This window comes from Bombina bombina, chromosome 8, assembly GCF_027579735.1.
Source record: "Bombina bombina isolate aBomBom1 chromosome 8, aBomBom1.pri, whole genome shotgun sequence".
NCBI classification, from domain to species: Eukaryota; Metazoa; Chordata; class Amphibia; order Anura; family Bombinatoridae; genus Bombina; species Bombina bombina.
The window spans coordinates 204,750,499-204,776,401 of record NC_069506.1 but is presented as its reverse complement, the minus strand read 5'-3'; the positions used below and the strand labels follow the sequence as shown (position 1 = coordinate 204,776,401).

At 37.8% G+C, this 25,903-nt stretch overlaps 1 protein-coding gene across 1 annotated transcript in view; it reads left to right on the top strand.

Moving 5' to 3' along the window:
* The first annotated feature begins 4,964 nt into the window (after positions 1-4,964).
* Positions 4,965-25,903, top strand: part of CLEC11A (C-type lectin domain containing 11A) — a 38,808-nt gene continuing 17,869 nt past the window's right edge. The window contains exons 1-2 of the mRNA XM_053689971.1: positions 4,965-5,231; positions 8,845-9,337. Of these exons, the coding sequence (XP_053545946.1) occupies positions 5,079-5,231; positions 8,845-9,337 (646 nt within the window). The 5' untranslated portion in view covers positions 4,965-5,078. The remainder of the gene's footprint in view (positions 5,232-8,844; positions 9,338-25,903) is intronic.

The window sequence follows — 25,903 nt, the reverse complement described above, 5'->3', positions numbered from 1 at the left end:
ACAGATATGAGTGGTGGCACTTAGCAAGTGGGCCTGGCACACACGCTGGCAGGCAGGCAACTGCAATTAGATTACACTAGCAGACTGATGTTTTACAGTCAAAAAAGTTTTTTTTTTTAAATTTACACTACTGTTACAACCGATATGAGTGGTGGCATTGCAGGCAGGCAACTGCAATTAGATTACACTAGCAGACTGATGTTTCACAGTCAAAATTACACATGCAAAAAAAAAAAAGACTGATGTTCTAGCCCTAAAAAGGGCTTTTTGGGGTGCTGTCCTTACAGCAGAGACTAGACATGTGCATGGCGAAAAAATTCGGTTCGGTTTGGTTCGGATCGATTCGGATTTTTTCAAATTTCGGTTCGGAGCGATTCGAATTCGGAAAAATTTGAATCAATTCGGTTCGGATTTGTTTCGGATTCATTCGGATTCGAATAAATTCGGCTGGATTCGGTTCGATTCGGAAATTCGGAATTTCGGTAAGTGTTAGGTGGGATTAGACTAGTATTATGTACTGTATATTAGGTGTAACCCATAGCAGAGTGATATAACCGAATATACTGTACAATACTAGTGTAATCCATGGCCATCCGAATCTACCAAATAAATCTGAATAAATCTGAATAAATCCGAAGTAATTCGGATTTATTCGGTAGATTCGGCACTATTTTAATTCGGAAATTCGGTTCGATCCGAATCTCCGAATTTGCAGAATTTTCCGAATTTCCGAATCGAACTGAACCGAATCGCACATGTCTAGCAGAGATCAGATGAGTCCTTCAGGACTGTAGTGGACACTGAATACTCTAGCCTAGCTATCAATTTACCTATAAAATCAGCAGCAGCTACACTATCCCTCCTCTCACTAAGAATACAGGATCAGAATGAATCTAAAATGGCTGCTGTCCAGGAGCTGGGAGGGTCTGGGAGGGAGTGTCTGCTGCTGATTGGCTGAAATGTGTCTGCAGACTGTGAGATACAGGGTCAAAGTTTACTCAATGATGACGAATAGGGGGCGGATCGAACATCGCATATGTTCGCCCACTGCGGCGAACGCGAACAAGCTATGTTCGCCGGGAACTATTCGCCGGCAAACAATTCGCGACATCACTAACCTGCTTTTCAATAAAAGATACCCAGAGAACAAATAATTTTTGATAATAGAAGTAAATGATAAAGTTGTATAAAATTGTATGCACTGATCCATGAAATAAACATTTTGGGTTTCATGTTCCTTTAAGTAAAGTCATACACTCTAACAAAAATCTTAGTACCAGGCTATACTGCACTTGCCATTATTTAAATTGTTTCATCATTATTTTTAAAATGAAAAATCTGTCTACTTCCTCTGTCAATGAAAGATGAAAAAATAACTTCAAATAGATTATGTACTTGCTATTATATTGATAAAATTAGTCGTAACTAATGATGCTGTTTTCTGGGGGTTAAACACATAATAATAGTACCCACCCACAACCCAAGTTTTACATTTTTGGGTCCAATCGTTGTCCAATCGTTGGGTCCAAGAAGAGTTGGAGAGAGATAGAAGAACGGGTGCTTGCAGCCTTCAGTGTAACATGGTGGAGGGTCTGTCCTGCTTTGGGGCTGCATTTCTGCCAGTGGTGTTGGTGATATTGTCTGAAGTGATGGCATCATGAATGCTAAAAAGTACAGACAGGTTTAAATTTATCTTGCCATTCCTTCTGGAAAGCACCTTGTTGGGAATGGTTTTATGTTTTAGCATGATAACGATCCCAAGCACACTGCTAGTACAGTAAAATCCTATTTCAAGAGAAAACAGCTGATAAAACACTGACAGTCATGGATTGGCCTCCACAGAGTCCATACCTGAATATTATAAAGGCAGTATGGGATCAGCTGGACAGAGAAAGAAATAGAAGACAATCTAAATCTAAAGAATAACTCTGGGAAGTGCTGAAAGAAGCCTGGTATAATATACCAGAAGATTACTTCAGAACAGTCTCCCTAAAAGAGTTAACAATCTGCTTAGTGCCAAGGGAGGTCACAGTAAATACTGACGTTTGCCTGAAGAAGCAATTTTGCTCTCAAGATTGTGTTTTTTTATATTTTGTGTACATTTTTCCTGTATTTTCTGTTAGTAAATAAAGTTAAGTTAGTTAATAAAGAGACCAAAAAATAAATATGTATGTTTAGTAAACCTTGTAAAACAACAAACCTAATGGTGACCTAAGACTTTTGCACAGTACTGTATATATTCATATACATATATATTTACAGGGAACATACAGTTCCCATAGACCGCTATGTAAAGTCACTTTTCAGTGCCGTTTTTTTTCTAACACCCCATATCTGCCAAACATAAACCCTGAAAACTGCTTTGTACAGTTATTGTTTATTAAAAAAAATGCTAATTTTTTTGTTAATAAAAAAATACAATACACTTTAATTTGGGGCACCTTTAGAAAATTAACCAGAGATATGATCTCTGGTTAATTTTCGGAGCGCTTATTGCTACGGCGATAGCAATAGCCAGCTACATGTAATGGCTGGTTATTTATTGCACGCCAGTAAACAGGCAAATTTGCCCATTTACGGGCGTGAGATAAATTAGCGCTCCACTTGTAATCTAGCCCATAGTTTTGTGGCATCGCTAGTGATAAAATGACATGCTCTAATGAATTAGAGTATGTTATTTTATCACTATAATGACCCTTAAACTAACTGATTCAAGAATATAGTTAGCAAAATGTTTTTGTTTTACAATGTTAGATTTAAGTTTTACAAATATTATGGAGAAACTGATTAGAGAGCTGCATTACTATATGAAGTGCTGCATTTCATTCATTAATGGAACATTATATTCATCATTGAAAGGGACATTCTTGAGCAAGAATTACATTGATTAGGAGCATACAAAGATTTGCTGATCCAAAGCATGATACAGCTGGTCAGTCAATCAGTAATGATAATTGCACAATCCTGCCAACCTCCAGCTTGAAGCTCCTGAGATTTTGCCTATGTGTTTAAACTTTTGTGGGAATTATTAAACACATAGGATTCAAAGGTCAGTAGTGCAAAAAGAACACACTCTACCAAGTTACTTAAAGGGACATGAAGTTCAAAATCAAACATTCACGGTTCAGCTAGAGTATGCATTTTTCAGTTTAATTATGCTATCAAAATTACTTAATTCTCTTGTTATTTGTTAAAAAATCATACATAAGTAGATTCAAGTGCAGTGGTGCACCACTGGGAGCTAGCTGGTTATTGATGGCTACATATATATGCCTCTTGCCATTTGCTTATCAGATTCATTCAGCTAGCTCAAGTAGTACATTGATGCTGTATATGTAACACATTACTGTATTTTTGCACTTTTAAAGGACCATTATAGACAAATTGTAAACTACATGATTATGAACCTTCATATCTGAGAAAAATTTGCAATGAAAACTACAGCTTCATTTTGTTAAATGAGTATATTGTTTTATGTTTATTCATTTCACTTATTTCCCTGACCCCCAGAACAAAAGAACCCCTTCTAACTAATCACAAACTAATATTCAGATATAGCACAAACTCTGTTTGCACATGTACAGTTAAGAGAGACTGGGGAAGCCTGCCTTATCTCTCCCCTTAAGGTGGTTTAGCACTAATTTGGCTTAGTTACTATTGCAAAGAATAATTCTCATGATTGTTTATGCAATACTGATAATCCATCTTTTACAAACGTGACTGCTGAGAATCTTAGAGGGGAGGGTGAAGTAAACAAAAACTTGCATAAATTACCTAAAAGTATTAACCTAAACCTCCCTGGAAGAAAGTAAAATAAGTACAATTGTTAGATGTATTTTACAACAAAAGGCAGCAAAACAAATAATGAATGTATATTGCAACAAAGTTTCACTTGCAATAATTTAACATTTTATACATTGTTGAAATGCTAAGTTTAATGGTCCTTTAAGTCATTTTACGCATGCTGACATTTGCCTGAGCCTGCAGCATTCTACACATTGATTGGTTAGCATATAATAGCTCATTAAAGGATTACTTTCTGTTATAATTTTTAAGCCAAACAAATAACATATTAAAGTTAATAAACATTAATTAAAACCTACTGACCTATATTTTCTCCAAAACGAAGTTTCATAACGTTCTAAAAGTTATATCTTTTATTCCCCGATGATGTCACGTTATCCTGCCCACTATTTTCAGTACTGCGTGTTCAAAATACTTAAACCAATGAAATTGTGTTTAAAGCGCCATTTTGAAACCTAGGTATTGTAAACGGATTGGTACAGAGCAAAGGATACCCACGGAGTGGGTTTGGAAAACAATTAAATTTGCAGACAAGATTTCTGATATACGGTAGAGATATGTTAATGAAATGCTATTGATAAAAAGCGTATGTGGGGTAGTTAGTTAGTAACAGGCATAGAAAATATTTACTTACAGTGGCCCTTTAACACCTAATTGGCCATATAGATTGAGACCATGAAAAAAGATTGCACCAAAATTTTCATCACTTAATGAGTAAAATAGCAAAATGATAGTGTCAAATAACTTTAAATAATTTATTTTGCACTGAAGTGCTTAACTGTTGATTTATGCTAAAAGTGTTATGATCCTTTAAGAAAAAAAGTAGGAACAGTCAGTTCTGTTTTATTCACACAAAGGCAGAACTATTCAGCTTTTGAGGTTTTACATTTTCTAAGTCGATGCTACTTGCTGGCTCTATAATTTATTACTTGAAGTAAAACAATTTTAAAACAATTTCAAGAATTGCTCATACATAATATTATACTTGTATGATTTCCTGTGGCGTATTATGGACCAACCTCCCATCACCCAACCCACCTTTATCCTGTCCCAAACACACAAGACTGTTCTTATTGGCCCATGTATTCCCTTTCTGGCTGTGGCACAGGAGACGCTTGGAAAAAAAAAAACATTTACATTTCCTGTAGTTAAGAGGGATTTCTGCAGAAGGAACAAAGAGACTGTATCGTACATCTGAGGAACAAGAGAGAACGATCAAAAACATTAGACTGTCTTGGAATTACATAAACTTTACACAACTTTCCTGCTGAAAAATGTTCTCAAGATTTGTTTTGTTCCTGCTTTTGTGTTTGAGCCAAATCCCAGCCAGACTGGCAGATGAGGAGATGGAAGATTTAGTTATTGAAGTAAATTTTGATACAGAAAACCATGTTTCATTTGAAGAACAGGATACTGACCTGGGCAAGGTAAGGGGGACTGTTACTAAACTGTAGTTTTCCTACAACAGGGAATACAATGATATATATGTGCGGGGATATAAGTATTTTGATTTAATATTTTGTTGGGGCTCTATATATTGGAAAAAAGCCCATTTTCCCAAGCATTTAAACTTATATGTTTGATTATATTCTTATTTTTTTTGTACATTAGAGGTGCTGTCCTAAATATATTTGTTAAAGTGAAATGTTACAGGCGCCAATTGCTATTCAATATAGAAATATATATCAAAACTTAAAAGGTGCAAATGCTGCAATATTCACAAACTGTGAGACCAATATACCAAAAAAATGTAAATATAATGTCAAACAACAATAGAGAGCAATTATGTTGCTGATGATAACTGTAAGACAATTATGATAAAAAATATATGTATATAATGTCAACCCACAATAGTGAGCAACTGTATTAACAACTAATGTATTCACAAAAAAAATTTAATTATTGCCTACAGTGAAAGTGATAATATAATGTATATAATGCCTGAAGGCTAAGGCAACTGTGCTGCTATATAACTGGTATAATCACCCAAATATAGCCGTATACACACAATGAATATAGGACCCAATCACTCTATTAGAGTGATAAGATACTTGATAAAATATACAATATGATAAATATAAATAGTTATATAAATGCAAATTAAATATAACAAAAAACAAACGTGGTCACTATATGGAAATAGTGATAAAGTCCTGGAAAAGTCCCAAGAAAATCCAGATGAAGATCTTGTGCAATCTTAATTACAGTGAGTCCCAATGATAAGGTGACGTGAGGCTGCAAAACTCCTTCCAAGCGCTTAATGGCACAAAAGCAGGAATCTGTAAAATGATAGAAAAAAGAAGAAGGTACCACAATAGTGCAACATCAGTGGTGTTGGCTCTTCACACACACATACAGGTTTTACTTACTAGAAGAAAGGCACTTGAGAAGTGACACAACAGCACTCTGGACTCTTATTAGCTGCCCAGATAGCTATCCTCTTGCTTGGAGGAGGGTGCAGAAACTCCAAAATCAGGATCGTAGTAGCCAATCTGTGTTGAGCATTAGATACTCTGTAACACGGTGTATAGTTTGTGGTTCAACTGCTCATCCCCAAAGAGATCCCGGAGTAAATTAAATCTACTCAATGTATAATAAGTCGTGATGATCAATATTGTAAAAACAACTTTGGCTTTATTAAAAAGAAATAATATCACATATGTGAGCAGACATGGGGGCCGATTTATCAAACTCCGTATGGAGCTTGATGCCCCTTGATTCCGGCGAGTCTGCAGGAATAAAGAGCGCTGCTCCATAACTTGTCTGCCTGCTCTGAGGTCATGGACAGAAATCAACCCGATTGGTTGATGTAATACATACAGCTTCTACTTGTTTATATAGTAGAAGCTGAAAGCATTTTCCACAAAAAATAAATGCCAAAACAAGGGGTCACAATCTAAAGTTAGAGGGTAGCAGATTCAGAAGAAAGCATTTTTGTACAGAAAGGGTGCAGGTGGTAAACACAAAAACTGTAAAGGAATTCAAATATGCCTGTGACATGCCTAAGGCTATCCTAAGAAAAACGTAACATATAATATGGGTAGACTTGATGGGCCTTTTTGGTTCTTATCTTCCATCAAATTCTATGTTTCTATGCACACACCCACACACATAAATTTATATATATATATATATATATATATATATATATATATATATATATATATATATATATATATATTTCTGATTAAATATCTACACACAAGCACTCACAGAAATTGCACCAGAAGATACTATTTTTCAGTGAATTCTCTAAAGCAGGGGTGCCCAAACATTTTTTGTGTTGGGATCTACTTTTCAAATGACCAGCTCAACGAGATCTACCCACTAAAAATGAGCCGGCTCCTAAGCTTACATTCCTGCTTATTCAAAATAAGAGAATGAAGAAACATTGATAATAGGAGTAAATTAGAGAGTTGTTTAAAATTGCATGTTTTATATATGAATCATACAAAAAAAATGTGTGCTTTATATCCCTTTAATGTTGCATGATTTAGCAACACATGGATGTACAAAAGCATAAAGATACAACAGATTAATCCTGACGACAAAAGTAGCACTGACTTTAATTCGGGTTAACAGGAGCAACCCCTTGTGCCATGGTACATAACACTGCATTCAAATTACTGCCACTGACCCCCTTTACTTTGCACTGCAGGCTTGGCCTGATATGACCCAGTGAGGCTTACACAAATAAATTTCAATAGCATGCCATGCAGACCATTTCTTACCGGGTCAACACGTTAATTTGCCAGACATTAATCAGACTTGTTCCTTTAGCATAGCACAGCAGCCTCCGCCTTTACTTTTTCTATCTATTGATGCTTACCCTCCTAACTATGCTATACCACCATATCCAGTGTACTCACTCAACCATGCTTTTGATAGGCCAATTTTGTTGTTGTTCAAAAATCATCTACATTGATTGATTGAAATTGATGTCCGACCATCACACTGTTTAATTTCCTGCCCCTTCACACACTGCGGTAAATAAAGTGGTATCCCTAACAACCATACTCTAATAACGCCCCAGTGTTGAGATCGCTTAATTTGACCACATAATTTTGATCACATCAGCCGTGATCTACCAGCAGCGCCTCCCGGATCTACTGGATCCCGATTTCCCTTTTGGGCACCCCTACTCTAAATGATTAAAATCCTGGCCTATCATATATACATAATAAATAAAAGATATTGAGAATTGTATATAACAAATTTAAGGCAAGTGAGGAATGGGATTCAAAGATGCAACAAAACAATGATAATGTAAACGTGGTAGTATAAAACAGTTCCACCATATTGCCTTTCTTGTCTTTAATTTGTTTCTTCTTTTGTTATAACAAAAATGGGCTCCTAGCTAAATGTTTAAATGATAAATAAGAAACAGTTAAAGTGAGGTAATTCTAGCCTCAGTCTAGCCTCAGTCAGAGAGTAATTTTCAGCCAGATGAGGGTAAAGTGGTTAAAAGCAAAACACTTTATTTAGTAATACTAAGAGTAAATATTCTATATAAGACACCATAGTCTAAGTGAGACCTCTGACGCGTTTCATGCTATAAACAAAGAGCTTTACAAATGAATTTCCTTGATTGGGTGAATGTTTCGACTCTTTTCTCTTTTATCTAAAGCTCCTAGCTTAATAAGCACATCATCAAATAAACAATGTGAATATATACACACAATCATAGTAAGTGTGTTTCAAGGTGCTAATATGCTCATAAATACCAGCATGCAAGTGTTTTTAATAATCTATGTTATAATATGCTATGTTGTCTCAGTCTCAGGTGCTGTATGGAAACTTCCTCTTTATATCAAAGAATAAATTAAAAGCAATTAATAGCAATTTTGTTATGTATGTTACCGAAAATATCTATCTTTCTTTTTAATTACACTTGTGTTCTATATTATCAACCATGCATACCATCCTTTTACAGCAATATTGTAAGCAGATTGGTTTCTATAATGTGTTTTCATGCCAATCTATGGCTGATGTAGTCTAGTAACTAGGATATAACATTATATTTTATATCTACACCTCCAGAATTCCCAGGGAAGCTTAGAGGTAACCACTGTGACTCAGGAAAGGGAAGTCCAAACCCCAAAGACGATGGCTGACCCACACATTAAACTTACTATTGTTTCTGTTCCACAAATTGGAGAGGAAAAACAAGACAAGAAAGTAGAACACAATGTGAAAGCAGGCGGAGAGGACAATGAGAAAGCAGATGAAGAAGACAAGGAGAAAGCAGATGAAGAAGACAAAGAGAAATCAGATGAAGAAGACAAGGAGAAAGTAGATGAAGAAGACAAGGAGAAAGCAGATGAAGAACACAATGAGAAAGCAGATGAAGAAGATAATGAGAAAGCAGATGAAGAAGAAGACAATGAAAAGACAGATGAAGAAGACAATGAAAAAGCAAATGAATTTGGCACTGAGATATCGAAGAATGACAATAACAACAAACTCAGAGATACAGCCACGACAGCACAGCCAACCACAACTCCACCGTATGATGACAATTTTTCATACCTTTGTAAGTACAAAATATTATTTCTAGTACCACTGTGTATACATAGCAATCCAAGAAATGTAGCACTTAAAATTCATCTGATAGGCAGCATAGATCAATAGGAAGAAAATATTTATGCCTCTTCCAAAAAGTAGGTCAACTTGGCTCCCTGTGCACACCACAAACCTCAAAAGCAACAGCTCAGACACTGAAGTCATACTCATGGCATGAGCAAAGATGATAAAACACAGCTTTCAGTATTTCCCTTCTCAATCATTTCATTTTCTTGTTAACTGCAAGAAAACGTAGTTTTGGTTTTCATCTATTTTGCTTGGAAATCTCTATTCAAAAGTAGTTACCAGATTGCTTTGCTGTATATACATATACAAATGGAAAACTGTGTATATGGCTTTTGACATATGCTGTCAACGTAAACCAACCAGTTACCTGAAAGGACTATTAAATACAGGAGAATGACATGTCCAACATATACACAATAAAAAGGCAATGCAGTAACACTAATTTAATCTCAGATGAGATGAGCAGTAGATTTTTGGCCAACAAATTTCAAAATGTACTTCCATTTCCTTGTCCCCTGCATCATGCCTGAACAAGTGTGCACATAAAAACACTGCACAACTTGATGATGGAAGTAAGTGTTAACGATTTTTTTATTTTTATTTACCTGCTATATCTCAATCATGAAAGTTGAAATTTTACTTGAGTGTCACTTTAAGAAGCAAATTAAATTTGAATTTCAGCTAGTATCATAAGCAAATATTGTTTTAATAACTACATTTTAAGTAAACGCTGGTCTTGCCCATAGATGTTTAATGAAAAATAAAGGGCTAGATTACAAGTGGCACGCTAACTTTTCACACAAAAAGGGCTCTAACTATTTCTATACATATGTTTAAATATGTGTATGTATTATTATTATTATTATTATTATTATTATTATTATCGGTTATTTGTAGAGCGCCAACAGATTCCGCAGTGCTAATGAATGTGTATATATATATATATATATATATATATATATATATACACAGTATATGTATATATATATATATATATATGTGTGTGTGTATATATATATATATATATATATATATATATACTGTATGTGTGTATACAAATGTATTCATATGTGTATATATATGTATTTATATATATATAAATATATATATATACACATATAAGCACATATATATACATGCTGTATATACACACACATTGGAGACTTTTGCAGTAAAATACCTGAAAATATAATAAATCATTTTTATTTAATATTAATATTTTATAATGTGTCTGTTTATATGTAAGTATTTTACATTCCAATGTCCTTCACATAATAGATACCTATATATAATCCCATATTCTTCTATGTGAAGAACACAGTAATGTGAAATATGTAATGTTAAATATGCATAATTCATGTTAGATTTAGCGCTCTTAGTTTAAATGCAACCAGGTTAGAATCTGAGTATGTGTTGTTTATGTTTTTTTAGTTTGTTCTTTCTATTGAAGTCTATGGGGAGAAGAAGTTAATGGGGTCACAATATCCAAAGTCCAACTCTTTGTGCGCGCTAGTTTTCGCTCACACACAAACTTTTTCCTTTAAATTTGCAATACATGTGCTACCCGACGAGTGCAAAAAGTTAAATTCAGGCGACACTTGTGCAGGAGCGCTAAATAGAGCACCACTTGTAATCTAGCCCAAAAAGTGTAAAGTGAAGCAGTAGAATACTATCAATCGGCCCTAAATGGGTATACATTCTATGTATAGTGCAGAATTATATAACATTAGCTTACCGCTATGTTTCTAAAGCAAAGGGTAATATAGATATTTTGCAACGAAAACAGAACGCTGCTCCTAGCTCTACTGAGCGGGTCTGTTTTCTTCTCCTAAGCATATCTAGGCATGCTGTCTAATCACAGCTGGCCCGATCAAGCTATTAAACTTAATGTAGCACACTCCCGCTACCAGACCATTATTTGCTAGGTTAACTGCCCCTTTAAAGCACTTAATAAAACTGAAGCTGAAAGTATTTTTCACAAAAAGAGCAACAGTGGAACAAACTAAAGGGTAGTATGATATATCAGGTGTGATATCTCAATATATCAGGTGCAACCATTCTCTGTGAAGCACTTCTTCACAGAGAGTGGTTGATTCATGGGGGCCGATTAAACAAGGGCCGAATGGCCCCTAATCGCCCTATTTCCGCAAGAGTCTTCAGGCTCGCCGGAAACAGCAGTTAAGAAGCAGGGGTCTTAAGATATGATCGGGTTGATTGACACCCCCTGCTAGCGGACAATTGGCCGCGAATCTGCAGGGGGCAGCATTGCACAACCAGTTCACCAGAACTGCTTGTGCAATGATAAATGCCAATAGCGTATGCTGTTGGCATTTAGCGATGTCGGGCGGACATGATTCGGTACAGCGAATCATGTCCGCCTGCCATTTGATAATTCGGCCCCATGGAATAAACTTCCATTATAGGTGGTAAAGACAAACTCTGCAGAGGAACTTGAAAAACTCCTAGGTTAAGCACAAGGCTATCCTACAAACTAATTAAAGGGATAGTCTAGTGAAAAATACATTTTAGTGATTCAGATAGGGCATGTAATTTTAATCTACTTTCCAATTTAATTTTATCATCAATTTTGCTTTGTTCCCTTGGTATTCTTAGCTGAAAACTAAACCTAGGTAGGCTCATATGCTAATGTCTAAGCCCTTGAAGGCCGCCTCTTATCTGAATGCATTTGACAGTTTTTCACCACTAGAAGGCATTAGTTCATGTGTGCCATATAGATGACATTGTGCTCACGCCCGTGGTGTTACCTAGGAGCAGGCACTGATTGGCTAAAATGCAAGTCTGTCAAAAGAACTGAAATAAGGGGGCAGTCTGCAGAGGCTTAGATACAAGATAATCACAGAGGTAAAACATATTAATATAACAGTGTTTGTTATGAAAAACTGAGGAATGGTAATACAGGGATTGTCTATCTTTTTAAACAAAAACAAATCTGGTTACACTTTATAGGAAATATGGGCTGACTTGTTGGGCCTATGATTCTTATCTGCCGTCACAATCTTTGTTTCTATGTTTAAAGGGATATGAAACCCTAAAGTTGTCTTTCATGATTCAGATAAAGGAATGCGATTTTCAACAACTTTCTAATTTACTTCTATAATACATTTTTCTTTGTTCGCCTAGTATCATTTGTTGTAAGCTCAGGAGCCTGTCCATGCCTGGAGCACTATATGACAGCAGTATATAGTGCTGCAGACACTTGCCGTGCACGCTCCTGAACTTACCTTCCTGCTTTTAAACAAAAGATAACAAGAAAACAAATAAAATGTATTAATTAAAGTACATTGGAAAGTTGTTTACAATTGTATGTTCCATCTGAATCATGAAATAAAAACATTGGGTTTTATGTCCCTTTAATGCATGCTTCTTCAGTATCTCATATTGTTATGGTCCACTGTCCCCTTTTATTTTCGGTTATACGTTCAGTTTAGGAAAATATCATCGGATCTGTGAACCATTCTGCTATTGTTCATTTAGTTCAGAAAACCTCATTACTGCTTCTTTAACATCCAAGTTTTGTAGCCAAGAATGATTTACTTTCTTTAAAATTGCCCCAGAAACTTGCTGATGGAACACAAATGAGTTACGGTCATGTGGTTGGTTTCCACTTTTAGGTTTAAACAAATGTGTGATACATATGGCTGGAATTTCTTACACTATTAACATTATTTCCAGCTAGTGCTGTATGTAAAAGAAACATTATATGAACCAAGACACTATGGTAATGCCACCAACCTGGGCAGGAAGAAAAGGTTTGTGACTATAATTATATATACTATAAGCACTTTGTCACTTTACTCACAATTCCTTGCAAAACAACAGCACTGTAAACAAGCTAGCTCATGTGCTTAAAGGGACATGAAACTTAAAATGCTTCTTTCATGATTCAGATGGAGCATACAATGTTAACTTTTTACTTCTTTTGTCAAATTAGCTTCAATCTCTTTGTATCCTTTGTTGCAGTAGCTGTAGCAGCAATGCACTACTTGGTGTTAGTTGAACACATTGGTTGAGCCTAGAGGCTCCATTTTTTTTAAGCAGCAGATGCAGAGACGTAACTAGTAACTCCAGGGCCCCGGTGCAAGAATCCATAAAGGCCCCCACCCCGGGTCATAGACATTCATAAGAACCCACAATCACCTGCACACACATGGCTTCTGCAATATTAATATTTCACAAGATATGCCGCTGGAGTGTACTAGCTCGCACAGTATGTGTGATATATATATAAATAAACATACATACATACATACACACACACACATTTACATATATATATATACGTTGATTGGAGTAGCCGTGTTAGTCCAGAGATTTAGATATCAAATTAACAAGAGTATTGCATTGAGCAATGATACTTTTTTATTGGACTAACTATACATTTATAAGATGACTAGCTTACGGAAGACTGTCTTCATTTTTCAAGTCTAAAGTAATACTGACCAATTTGATGGAATTTACAGATTATGAGGCCTATTTATCAAATGTCTGTCAGACTTGATCCAACAGTGCGGATGAGGTCCCACAGACATCGCTGAATGCAGAGGGCAATACGCTCTAAATATTCAGCATTGCACCAGCAGCTCTTGTGAGCTGCTGGTGCAACGCCGCCCCCTGCAGACTCGTGGCCAATCGGCCGCCAGCAGGGGGGTGTCCATCAACCCAATCGTACTTGATCGGGTTGAATTGTGGCGATCTCTGTCTGCCTTCTCTGAGCAGGCGGACAGGTTATGGAGCAGCGATCTTTAGACCGCTGCTTCATAACTGCTGTTTCTGGCGAGTCTGAAGACTCGCCAGAAACACGGGCCCTGAAGTTCCATTCAGAGCTTGATAAATCGGGCCTCCATATCTTAAAACATAGGGTGGCTAAAAAGACAGAAAGTGTTACAGAGGTCTGAATGCAGGGGGAGGAGGGGGTGTCGTAAAAATTATGAGGGGGGTTTAGGAGACAGAGGAAGACAGTGTCAGTAAAAGATAACAGGCAGGGGAAATATATGGTTATACACAAAGCATATACTGACATAAAGTTATATATCAACATAGAATCAATATGAATAAGGATGTGAAATTAGGTATACAGGGGAATATAAGATAGTCAAAAAAGGAGAAAGAAAAAAAGGGGAATAATAATAATGGCAAAAGAGTGGACATAGGCTTACCTGTGTACCTATGCATAGAGAGTGTGGAATATACAATGTAATTGACTACAGTATATGAAAGTACATTACAAGTTGAAATTTTCATTTCAAAGGTTTTTCTTTCCATGGTGTTTTTGAAGTTGCCTCTTAGGGGCCCATTTAACAAGCTCCATAGGGAGCTTGTGGGCCCGTTTTCTGGCGAGTCTTCAGTTTTTGACTTTAATATAAAATCCCACTTCACATGCAGTGCAATATATCATGTATATCACATTTGCAGATATACATGAATATGCCCCTTTAATGTTATAAGATTTACTCTTTTGATTAGCTGTGCTGCTTTCACAAATGTGTTAACAACATACGCCTAGATTTAGAGTTCTGCGTTAGCCGTCAAAAGCAGCATTAAGGGGTCCTAATGCTGCTTTTTACCGCCCGCTGGTATTTAGAGTCATTCAGGAAAGGGTCTAACACTCACTTCCAAGCCGCGACTTTTCCATAACGCAGATCCCCTTATGCCAATTGCATATCCTATCTTTTCAATGGGATCTTCCTAACGCCGGTATTGAGAGTCTTGGCTGAAATGAGCATTAGACCCTCTACCGACAAGACTCCAGCGGCAGAGAAAAGTCAGTAGTTAAGAGCTTTCTGGGCTAACGCCGGTTCATAAAGCTCTTAACTACTGTGCTCTAAAGTACACTAACACCCATAAACTACCTATGTACCCCTAAACCGAGGTCCCCCCACATCGCCGCCACTATAATAAATATTTTTAACCCCTAATCTGCCGAACGCACACCACCGCCACCTATTATCCCTATGTACCCCTAATCTGCTGCCCCTAACATCTACTCTAATAAATGTATTAACCCCTAAACCGCCTCACTTCCACCTCACAAACCCTATAATAAATAGTATTAACCCCTAATCTGCCCTCCCTAACATCGCCGACACCTAACTTCAAGTATTAACCCCTAATCTGCCGACCGAACCTTGCCGGTACTCTAATAAATGTATTAACCCCTAAAGCTAAGTCTAACCCTAACCCTTACACCCTCTTAAATTAAATATCATTTTAATCTAACAAAATAAATTAAATATTATTAACTAAAGTCTTCCTATTTAAAATGAAATACTTACCTGTAAAATAAACCCTAATATACTACAATATAACAAATAATTATATTGTAGCTATTTTAGGATTTATATTTATTTTACAGGCAACTTTGTATTTATTTTAACTAGGTACAATAGTTATTAAATAGCTATTTACTATTTAATAGCTACCTAGTTAAAATAATTAGCAAATTACCTGTAAAATAAATTTTAACCTAAGTTACAATTAAACCTAACACTACACTATCAATAAATAAATTAAATCAATTAACTACAAGTACCTACAATTAAATAAACTAAACTAAATTACAAAAAAACAAACAAACACTAAATTACAAAAAATAAAAAAAAGATTACAAGAATTTTAAGCTAATTACACCTACTCTAAGCCCCCAATAAAATAACAAAGCCCCCCAAAATAAAAAAATTCCCTACCCTAATCTAAATTAAAATAGTTAACAGCTCTATTACCTTACCAGCCCTTAAAAGGGCTTTTTGCGGGGCATGCCCCAAAGAAATCAGCTCTTTTGCCTGTAAAAAAAACCACAATAACACCCCCCAACATTACAACCCACCACCCACATACCCCTACTCTAACCCAAACCCCCTTAAATAAACCTAACACTACCCCCCTGAAGATCTCCCTACCTTGAGTCGTCTTCACTCAGCCGAGCACCGATGGACCAAAAGAAGACATCCGGATCGGCAGAAGTCTTCATCCTATCCGGGCAGAAGAGGACATCCGGACCGGCAGACATCTTCATCCAAGCGGTATCTTCTATCTTCATCCATCCGACAAGGAGCGGCTCCATCTTCAAGACCTCCGGCGCGGAACATCCTCTTCCTACCGACGACTACCAATGAATGAAGGTTCCTTTAAGTGATGTCATCCAAGATTGCGTCCCTCGAATTCCGATTGGCTGATAGGATTCTATCAGCCAATCGGAATTAAGGTAGGAAAAATCTGATTGGCTGATTGGATCAGCCAATCAGATTCAAGTTTAATCGGATTGGCTGATCCAATCAGCCAATCAGATAGAGCTCGCATTCTATTGGCTGATGGGAGCTTGATACATATGCCCCATAATCTGTAAATTCCATCAAATTGGTCAGTATTGCTTCACGCTTGAAAAAGGAAGACATTTCTCCGAAAGCTTGTCATCTTATAAATGTACAGTTAGTCCAATAAAAAAAAGGATCATTGCTCAATGCAATACTCTTGTTATTTTGAGATATATATATATATATACACATACACACATATGGATGCTCAAGTTAGATTTTACACAATACCCTCATAAGCAGACAAGTAATCCCTATTATCTATTTACTCTTGAGATATATATAGGTATAGATGACATAGCTATAGAGATATATCAAGAGTAAATAGATAATAGGGATCCCTTGTCATCTTAAGTTCTATAATACCATAGCATCATCAAGTGGGTAAGTCTTATAAATGTACACCAATAGTTTCTGAAAACTACAAGCAACACAAGATTCTGAATAAAAATAGATCTAGCCATAAGAAGAGACTAAATTCAGTGTCATAAAGATATATATGAGCTAGTACAATTTTGAAGGCAATGAATGTATAGGGCAGTGTAAAACTAAACCAAAGGAAATTCTGGTAAAAAGCAGTCAGGAGCCAATGTGCATGCCAAAACCGCCAATGAGATCTGTAGCTAAGTTGAGGGGGGGCCTCCAGGGCCCGGTCGCAGTCACGACCTCTGCATCCCCAGTAGTTATGCCCCTGAGCAGATGCCTGAAACCTCTCCTCCACCTAAAATCGATCCGATCGGGATGATTGACAGACCCTGCTAGTGGCCTGATTGGCCACCAGTAAGCAGGGGGCAGCATTACGCAGGCATTTCTGGTTAAAAATGCTTGTGCAATGATAAATGCAGACAGTGTATGCTGTCCTCATTTAGCGATGTCCAGGAGCCATGATTCACTCGACACTTGATAAATCAAGCCCAATGACTTGAGGCATATATATACAGCCACCAATCAGCAGCTAGCTCCCAGTAGTGCATAGCTGCCCTGAGCCTACCTAATTATGTTTTTCAACAAAGGACACCAAGCAAACAAAGCAAATTAGATCATAGAAATAAATTAGGAAGTTATTTAAAATTGCATGTTCTATCTAAGGACAGTAAAGTCGAAATTAAGTTTTCATGATTCGAATAGAACATGCAATTTTAAACAACTTTCCAATTTACTTCTGTAATCAAATTTCCTTCATTCTCTTGGAATCTTTTATTGAAGGGTAAAACTTTGTTGGGCTGATAAGAGCTTGGGAGTGTGCACGTGTCTATAGTACTCTATGGCACCAGTGTTTTGTTTTATTTGTAGCTTTGTTATACAATGTTGCAAAACACTACTGTCATAGAGTACTAAAGAAACGTGCACACTCCTGAGCTCTTATGAGCCTACCTAGTTACACTATTCACTAAAAGATACCAAGAGAATAAAGCAATGATAACAGAAGTAAATTGGAAAGTTGTGTTAAAAAAGAATAGGATTACTAGTACCCAATTATCAAATAGAAATCAAAGATCCTCAAAGACGTGAACTACTCTACTTCATTACATGCCAAACATTCACGTAAACTATCGGTCAGGCGGTTCAATAGATAAATTAAATTAAAGTCATGCCTTGATAATCTAATGAAATGTTATAACACTGATGCTTTGCAAAAGTTGCTCCATCTGAAATGACAAGGATTTGGTTTACAAAGTAGACTTTGCAAATTTTCAAAAATTGAAACATTTTAAATGCAACATTTAGCCCAAAAGATAATATGGTTGCAGTAATGTCACCTATACATCAGCGTCACAGGACATTGTCAGCAAGGGTCTAATATTTATTTACCCTCAAGTAACAGAAACATCTGTAATGCATTGTTTTATAACAAGTCTAAGTGTAGTTCTAGCCCTATAAAAAATATACTGGGTTATCATAAAGGGCAACATTTCAGTAAAATAGAAAATTCCACTCACAAGACTGTTGTTATTGATCTGTGGTGGGATTCCAGTATGTTTATTGCAACATCTGAAATGTGACAATGTGGCAGAAATTATATCTTCAATTTCATGGATCCATTCTAATCCCTTTAATATAGTGCAAGTTGCCAGTTTTTTAAAGGGACATTAAAGTCAACAGTTCATTCCCCATAAAGTGCTAGATTACAAGTGAAACACTAATGATAGCGCACGTATGATAACCAGTTCCGTTTGACCACGCTACCATTAGCACGTCACTTTGATATTATAAGTCTATGGTAAAGCTTCTCTGGTTAGCGCCACCTCACTAATTTGCGCTAGTATTACAAGTTGAAAGTTATAGGTTGCACTCAAGCGCAAGCCAAAACCACAATAGAATATTTAGCGTTCCTTGAGACCTAAAGTAAACTGTAAAGGTTTAAAAAAAAAATGCACACAACAGATGTAAAACACATTCAAATTTAAAAAGATACTAAACCCAAATTTTTTTATTTTATGATTTAGACCAGGCGATAAGCCTGCACAGAGGGCAGTCTATTAAAAAAAAATACAACCCCCAAAGCTAAAATTACAAAAAATAAAAAATGTAAAATTACAGAAAAAAATAAACAAAGCTATACAAAATAAAACATTTAAACCTAAACTAATACGCCTATAAAAATAAAAAATCCCCCAAAATAAAAGCACTCCCTAATCTAATACTAAACTACCAATAGCCCTTAAAAGGGCTTTTGTAGGGAATTGCCCTAAGTTAAACAGCTCTTTTACCTAAACAAATTACCAATTACCACCTAACAGTAAAAAAACCCCACCCATCAAACCTCCCCCAAAATAAAAAAAAAATAACTCTAAACAGCATAGCGGAGCTGTGGATCCTCACCGGCGGTCCTCCCCAGCGGCGCAGAGTGGAGGTGCGACGCTGTCTTCCCCAAGCATGGATCCTCAGCGGCGGTTCTCAACGGCGGCAGTCTGTGGCGGCTGCGATCCTCGGTGGCATGGATGCTCCTCTTCATCCGATGTCCATCGTACACTAAAGATACAAGGTACCGCAATCAATTTGGGGTACCTTGCATTCTTATTGGCTGAAATTTTGAAATCAGCCAATAGGATGAGAGCTACTGAAATCCTATTTGCGGTTCAAATCAGCCAATAAGATCTCAGTAGCTCTCATCCTATTGGATAATTTCAAAATTTCAACCAATAGGAATCCAAGGTACACCAATAAATATGGGGTACCTTGCATTCAATCTTTAGTGTGTGATAGACGATCGCATGAAGAGGAGCCTCTACGCTGATGAGGATCGCCGCTGCCAAGGACTGCTGCCATTGAGGACCGCCGCTGAGGATCCAGGCATCGGGAGAGCCAGCTTCGTACCTCTGCTCCATGGCGCCTTCACTCCGGATGAAGATAGAAGATGATGGAGCCGCCTGGAAAAAGACCTTCTCCACCCAACTTCAGTAATGTCGAGTACCTATTTTGGGCTAAGTGTTAGGATTTTTTTTTTTTTTTTTAAGATTAGCGATTAAATGGTCTGGAAAAGAGCTGATTGCCCTTTAAAGGGCAGTAAAAGTGCTGAATGCCCTTTTAAGGGCAATGCACATACAAATGCCCCTTTAGGGGCAATGGGTATTTTAGGTTTTTTAAGTGTTAGTTTTTTTATTATGGGGGGTTTGGTGGGTGGGGGGTTTTACTGTTAGGGGGGATTTAGTCATTTTTAAATATAAAAGAGCTGTTTAACTTAGGGCAATGCCCTACAAAAGGCCCTTTTAAGGGCTATTGGTAGTTTAGTTTAGGGGTGTTTTTATTTTTTTGTTTATATTTTCATAGAGATTAGGTTTATTTTTTTTATTTTTGATAATTTTGTATATTTTTTTCTGTCATTTAAGAGAGTGTAATTTAGTATTGGGTTAATTTAGAGGGTGTAAGGTTAGGGGGCTTAGAAATTAAATTAGTTATTTGTGTTGTGGGGGTTAGCGGTTTAGGAGTTAATAAGTTAATTAAGTTTATTGCGATGTGGAGGTTTGGCGGTTTAGGGGTTAATAGGTTAATTAGGTTTATTGAGATGTTGGGGGTTGGCGGTTTAGAGGTCAATGGGTTAATTAGATTTATTTCGATGTGGGGGTTTGTCGGTTTAAAGGTTAATAGGTTAATTAGGTTTTTTGCGATGTGAGGGGTTGGCGGTTAAGGGGTTTATATTTTAATTATTATTATCAGGTATTTGTAGAGCACCAACAGATTCCGCAGTGCTGTAAACATAGTCGGTGTACAGGATAGCTTTGTAGGGGTCAAGTGGGTAGAGGGCCCTGCCGAGAGTTTCACTGTTGTAGTCAGCTCTTATAAAGCGATCTGTAAACAGCTGGGCCCATAGGCTTACAATCTAAGGGGTTCAAGGGGAAAGCAATGGCGTTAGGAAAGGTTAGCATTGGTTGTATGCATCCCTGAATAGTAGAGTTCTTAGGGAGTGCTTGAAGCTGTTAAAACTAGGGTCTTATGGAGCGAGGCAGGGAATTCCACAAGATGGGGGCCAGTCTGGAGAAGTCCTGTAAACGTGAATGTGAGGAAGTAACAAGAGAGGAGGAGAGGAGGAGATCCTGAGCTGATCGAAGGGGATGGAAGGGAGAGTATCTAGAGACAAGTTCTGAGATGTAGGGGGGAGCAGTGCAGTTGAGAGCTTTATATGTCAGGGTGAGGATTTTATGTTTAATCCTAGAGGCAAGAGGAAGCCAGTGAAGGTATTGGCAGAGAGGTGCAGCAGATGAAGAGCGACGAGTAAGGAAGATGAGCCTGGCAGAGGCATTCATAATGGATTGTAAAGGAGCTATGTGGCAGCTAGGTAGACCAGAGAGGACGGAATTGCAGTAGTCGAGGCGGGAAAGGATGAGAGAGTGGATTAAAATCTTGGTTGTATATTGTGTAAGGAAATGTCTAATTTTAGCAATGTTTTTAAGGTGGTAGCGGCAGGCTTTAGCCAAGGACTGAATGTGAGGAGTGAAGGAAAGATCTGAGTCAAGTGTGACCCCAAGGCATCGGGCGTGTTGCGTAGGGGTAATGATGGAATTATCAACAGTTATAGAAATTTTAGGGGTGGAGACATTGGAAGAAGGGGGAAAAATAAGGAGTTCAGTTTTGGAGAAATTTAGCTTAAGGTAGTGAGAGGACATCCAAGATGAGATGTGAGAAAGACAGTTAGTGACACGGGTTAGTAAGGAAGGAGGTAGGTCTGGTGCAGAGAGGTAGATTTGGGTGTCATTGGCATACGAATGGTATTGAAACCCATGGGACTTTATTAAGGAACCTAGTGATGACGTGTAGATTGAAAAGAGAAGGGGACCAAGGACAGAGCCTTGAGGTACCCCAACACTAAGTGGCAATGGGGCAGAGGATGTTCCGGAGAAGGCTACACTAAATGTATGGTTAGTCAGATAGGAAGAGAACCATGAGAGAGCTATGTCACAGATGCCGAAGGATTGGAGGGTTTGGAGCAGAAGAGGGTGGTCAACAGTGTCAAAGGCTGCAGACAGGTCAAGGAGGATAAGCAGAGAGAAGTGGCCTTTGGATTTTGCTGTAAGTAGGTCATTGGTAACCTTGACAATTGCTGTCTCTGTAGAGGGATGGGAACGAAATCCAGATTGCAGTGGGTCAAGAAGAGAGTTTAGTGTAAGGAAATGGGATAGACGTGCGTAAACTAGCTTTTCGAGGAGCTTTGAGGCAAGAGGGAGTAGGGAAATAGGGCGGTAATTGGAAGGGGAGGTTGGATCAAGGGAAGGTTTTTTGAGGATAGGTGTGACCAGTGCATGTTTTAGAGATGAGGGAAATATACCAGTGGTGAGGGAGAGGTTGAAAATGTGTGTGAGTATGGGGGTGAGGGTAGAAGAGAGGGAGGGGAGTAGCTGTGAGGGGATGGGGTCGAGGGGACAGGTAGTGAGGTGGGAGGACAGTATAAGGGCAGAAACTTCATCCTCATTAACAGGGGCAAAAGAGCTGCATTTTTGGATATTTGGGTTTTGGGTGATCGTGAGCTTTTGAGGGGGTGGGAGATTGGAAGTATGTTGAGAGCTGATTTCACTTCTGATGGAGTCAATTTTGTTTTTGAAGTGGCTTGCAAAATCTTGAGCTGAGAGAGAGGTTGTGTTAGGAGGTGGGGGTGGGCGGAGAAGAGAATAGTAGGAGTTCAGGATGAAATTGTAGTGAAGAAAGTCAGCTGAACTCCGAGATTTCCTCCAATGTCGCTCAGCAGTACGGGAGCATCTGCGTAGGTATCGTGTCAGAGGAGTATGCCAGGGATGAGGATGAGAGTGTGGTTTCTGAGCCAAGGTTGGAGGGGCCAGAGTGTCAATGACTGATGTAAGGGTGGAATTATACTGGCAGACAGATTGGTCAGGGCAGGAAAAGGAGGTGATGGATGAGAGGAGAGGTTTGAGAGAGCTAGCGAGCTGATGCAGATCTAGTGACTTAGTGCTTCTGTGAAGTTTGGTGTGAGGGGTAGAGGGAGGGGGAGTTGTAGGTAGGGAAGTGATGTTGCAAGTTAGGAGATGATGGTCAGAGAGAGGAAAAGGGGAGTCTGTTAAATTTGAAAGAGTGCATCGATAGGTGAAAATCAGATCAAGGGAATGACCGTCTTTGTGAGTGGGAGAGTCAGTCCATTGTGATAGGCCGAAAGAGTAAGTCAGTTGAAGAAGTTGTATTGCAGAGGAGGCATTGGGATTGTCAAGAGGGATGTTAAAGTCACCAAGAATGAGGGCAGGGGTGTCTGAGGAAAGGAAATAAGGAATCCAGGCAGCAAAGTGATCTAAAAATTGAGTTGGGGAGCCAGGGGGGGCGGTATATGACTGCAACGCGTATAGAGAGGGGAGAAAATAACCGAATCATGTGTGCTTCAAATGAAGAAAATGTGAGTGAAGAGAAGGGCTGTATTTGTTGGAAGGTGCAACGAGAGGAAAGTAAAATACCGACACCACCTCCTTGTCTATTGCCAGACCTAGGAGTGTGGCTGAAATGGAGTTCCCCATGTGACAGTGCAGCAGTGGATGCTGTGTCTGAAGCAGAGAGACAGGTTTCTGTAAGAGCCAGAAGGTTAAGAGAGTGGGAGATAAAGAGATCATGGATAGAAGTGAGCTTGTTGCAAACAGAGCTAGAGTTCCAGAGTGCACAAGTGAAGGGGGAGGGGTTTTTAGATGTAAGAGGAATGTGGTTAAGGTTACCAGAGTTTAGTTTATGAAGTCTATTGAAAGGCACACAAGGATGTGAAAGGCTAGCAGGTTGTGAGGGACAAGGATTAGGGGAGATGTCACCAGCAGCTAGTATGAGCAAGAGGGAGAGTGACATGAGATGAAAAGCAGATTTGCAGTAATGAGACTGTTGTTTGGCTGAAGTGCAGGGGGAGAGAGAGTGTTTAGGAATAGGTAAAGTTCATGAGTACAAAAGTAAGGTGAGTATAAGAGAGATGGGCTAATTAACAGTGCAAGTGGAGAGGGAGAAGGAGTAATCGAGTAATGTAGTTTGTTATAGAGACAAGAGGTGGCAAAAAGGAATATGAAGATATTGAGCATTATTATGAAAGTGGGAACCAAGTAAACACATAAGACACAGTGTTACAGCAGCACTTGCATAGGGATACAATGAGATACATAAAACATAGTATTACAAGAGTACTTGCCTTGTGTCTTGCCCCTTGAACAATCCTTGTTCAATTCTTGTATAATTCTTAAAAATTAGTGCCTCACTTATAAAATGTTCACTTGGAAAATGTGAACATTTGCTATTGTTAAAAAGTACACAGCCCTGTAAGCAGTGCACCCATGTGCAGTGCACATCCCCAAACTAGTCAGAAATATTTACAGGTAGGGCAGTCAGCTGAGTCCACTAAATTTAGTTAATTGCTAATCAAAGACAGTTGGTAAGGCCAATTGGAATGTAAGAATCTGGTTAGGGTGAGAAGAGTTAAGTAAACAGACAATAAATTTGGAGGGGGTTAAAACTGTGACATAAGAAAACTATACATTTTAGAGTTATAGCAAGTATTGATAAGGATTGAGCATCACATGGCAATTTACTAGACATTAGAATTGAGACATTGGGAAAAATCATTACAAAAATGAAGGACTTAATTTTAACAGCCTAAATTCATGTGCGCAATATATATATATATATATACACAGAGAGACTTGGTGTAAAATGACAAAAAAGAAGGAATTCAATGCAGGGCCTTAATTCACGTACCAAAAAGAGAGACAAAAAGAGAGACTTGGTGTAAAATGACAGAAAAGCAGGATTTCAATGCAGGGCCTTAATTCACATACCAAAAAGAGAGACAAAAAGAGAGACTTGGTGTAAAATGACAGAAAAGCAGGATTTCAATGCAGGGCCTTAATTCACGTACCAAAAAGAGAGACAAAAAGAGAGACTTGGTGTAAAATTACAGAAAAGCAGGATTTCAATGCAGGGCCTTTATTCACGTACCTGAAAGCAGAAGAGACAGAAGGTTAACTCAGCATTCCTTAGCAGAAGTCAGTAGGCAGTTTGTTAGTTAATAACCAGCAGAGTGGATAGTATTGAGTGTAATTCTTGTATAATTCTTAAAAATTAGTGCCTCACTTATAAAATGTTCACTTGGAAAATGTGAACATTTGCTATTGTTAAAAAGTACACAGCCCTGTAAGCAGTACACCCCCTTTTAATCATGTTATTTGCGGATTAGGGGTTAATTACTTTATTATTTTGTGATGTGGGGGTTTGCAGTTTGTTAATACTTTGTGCGGGAGGTTTGTTTTTCTTGTTACACTTCATGCGGACGGGTAGGGTTTTTTGTTATACTTCGTGCAGGCGGTTACATGTTTTTTAGTTATTTCTTGCGGCCGGTTACTTGTTTTTTTGATATTTCGTGCGGTTGCGTGGGTTTTTTTTTTTTAAGGCTTCGGGTTTGCCTATGCTGCATCCAGGTGGATTCCGAAAATGGCAGGGTGGTGAAAGAATCCACTGAAGGTGGATTCTTTCACCACCCTGCTTTTTTTGGAATGCACCGGGATGCAGCTTTGCTGCAACCAGGTAGATTCTTTTGGTGGTTGCTATTATTCATAAACTCTCTTTTGAATGCTGGTTATTACTGTTTAGGATTATAGCCATTTTATTAACATTTATATATGATTAGATATTCATTACACCATGTTTTATATTTGAGGGGAGGAGTATTGCTGATATCATCCACATTACATTTACATTTATTTGTGCATATCATG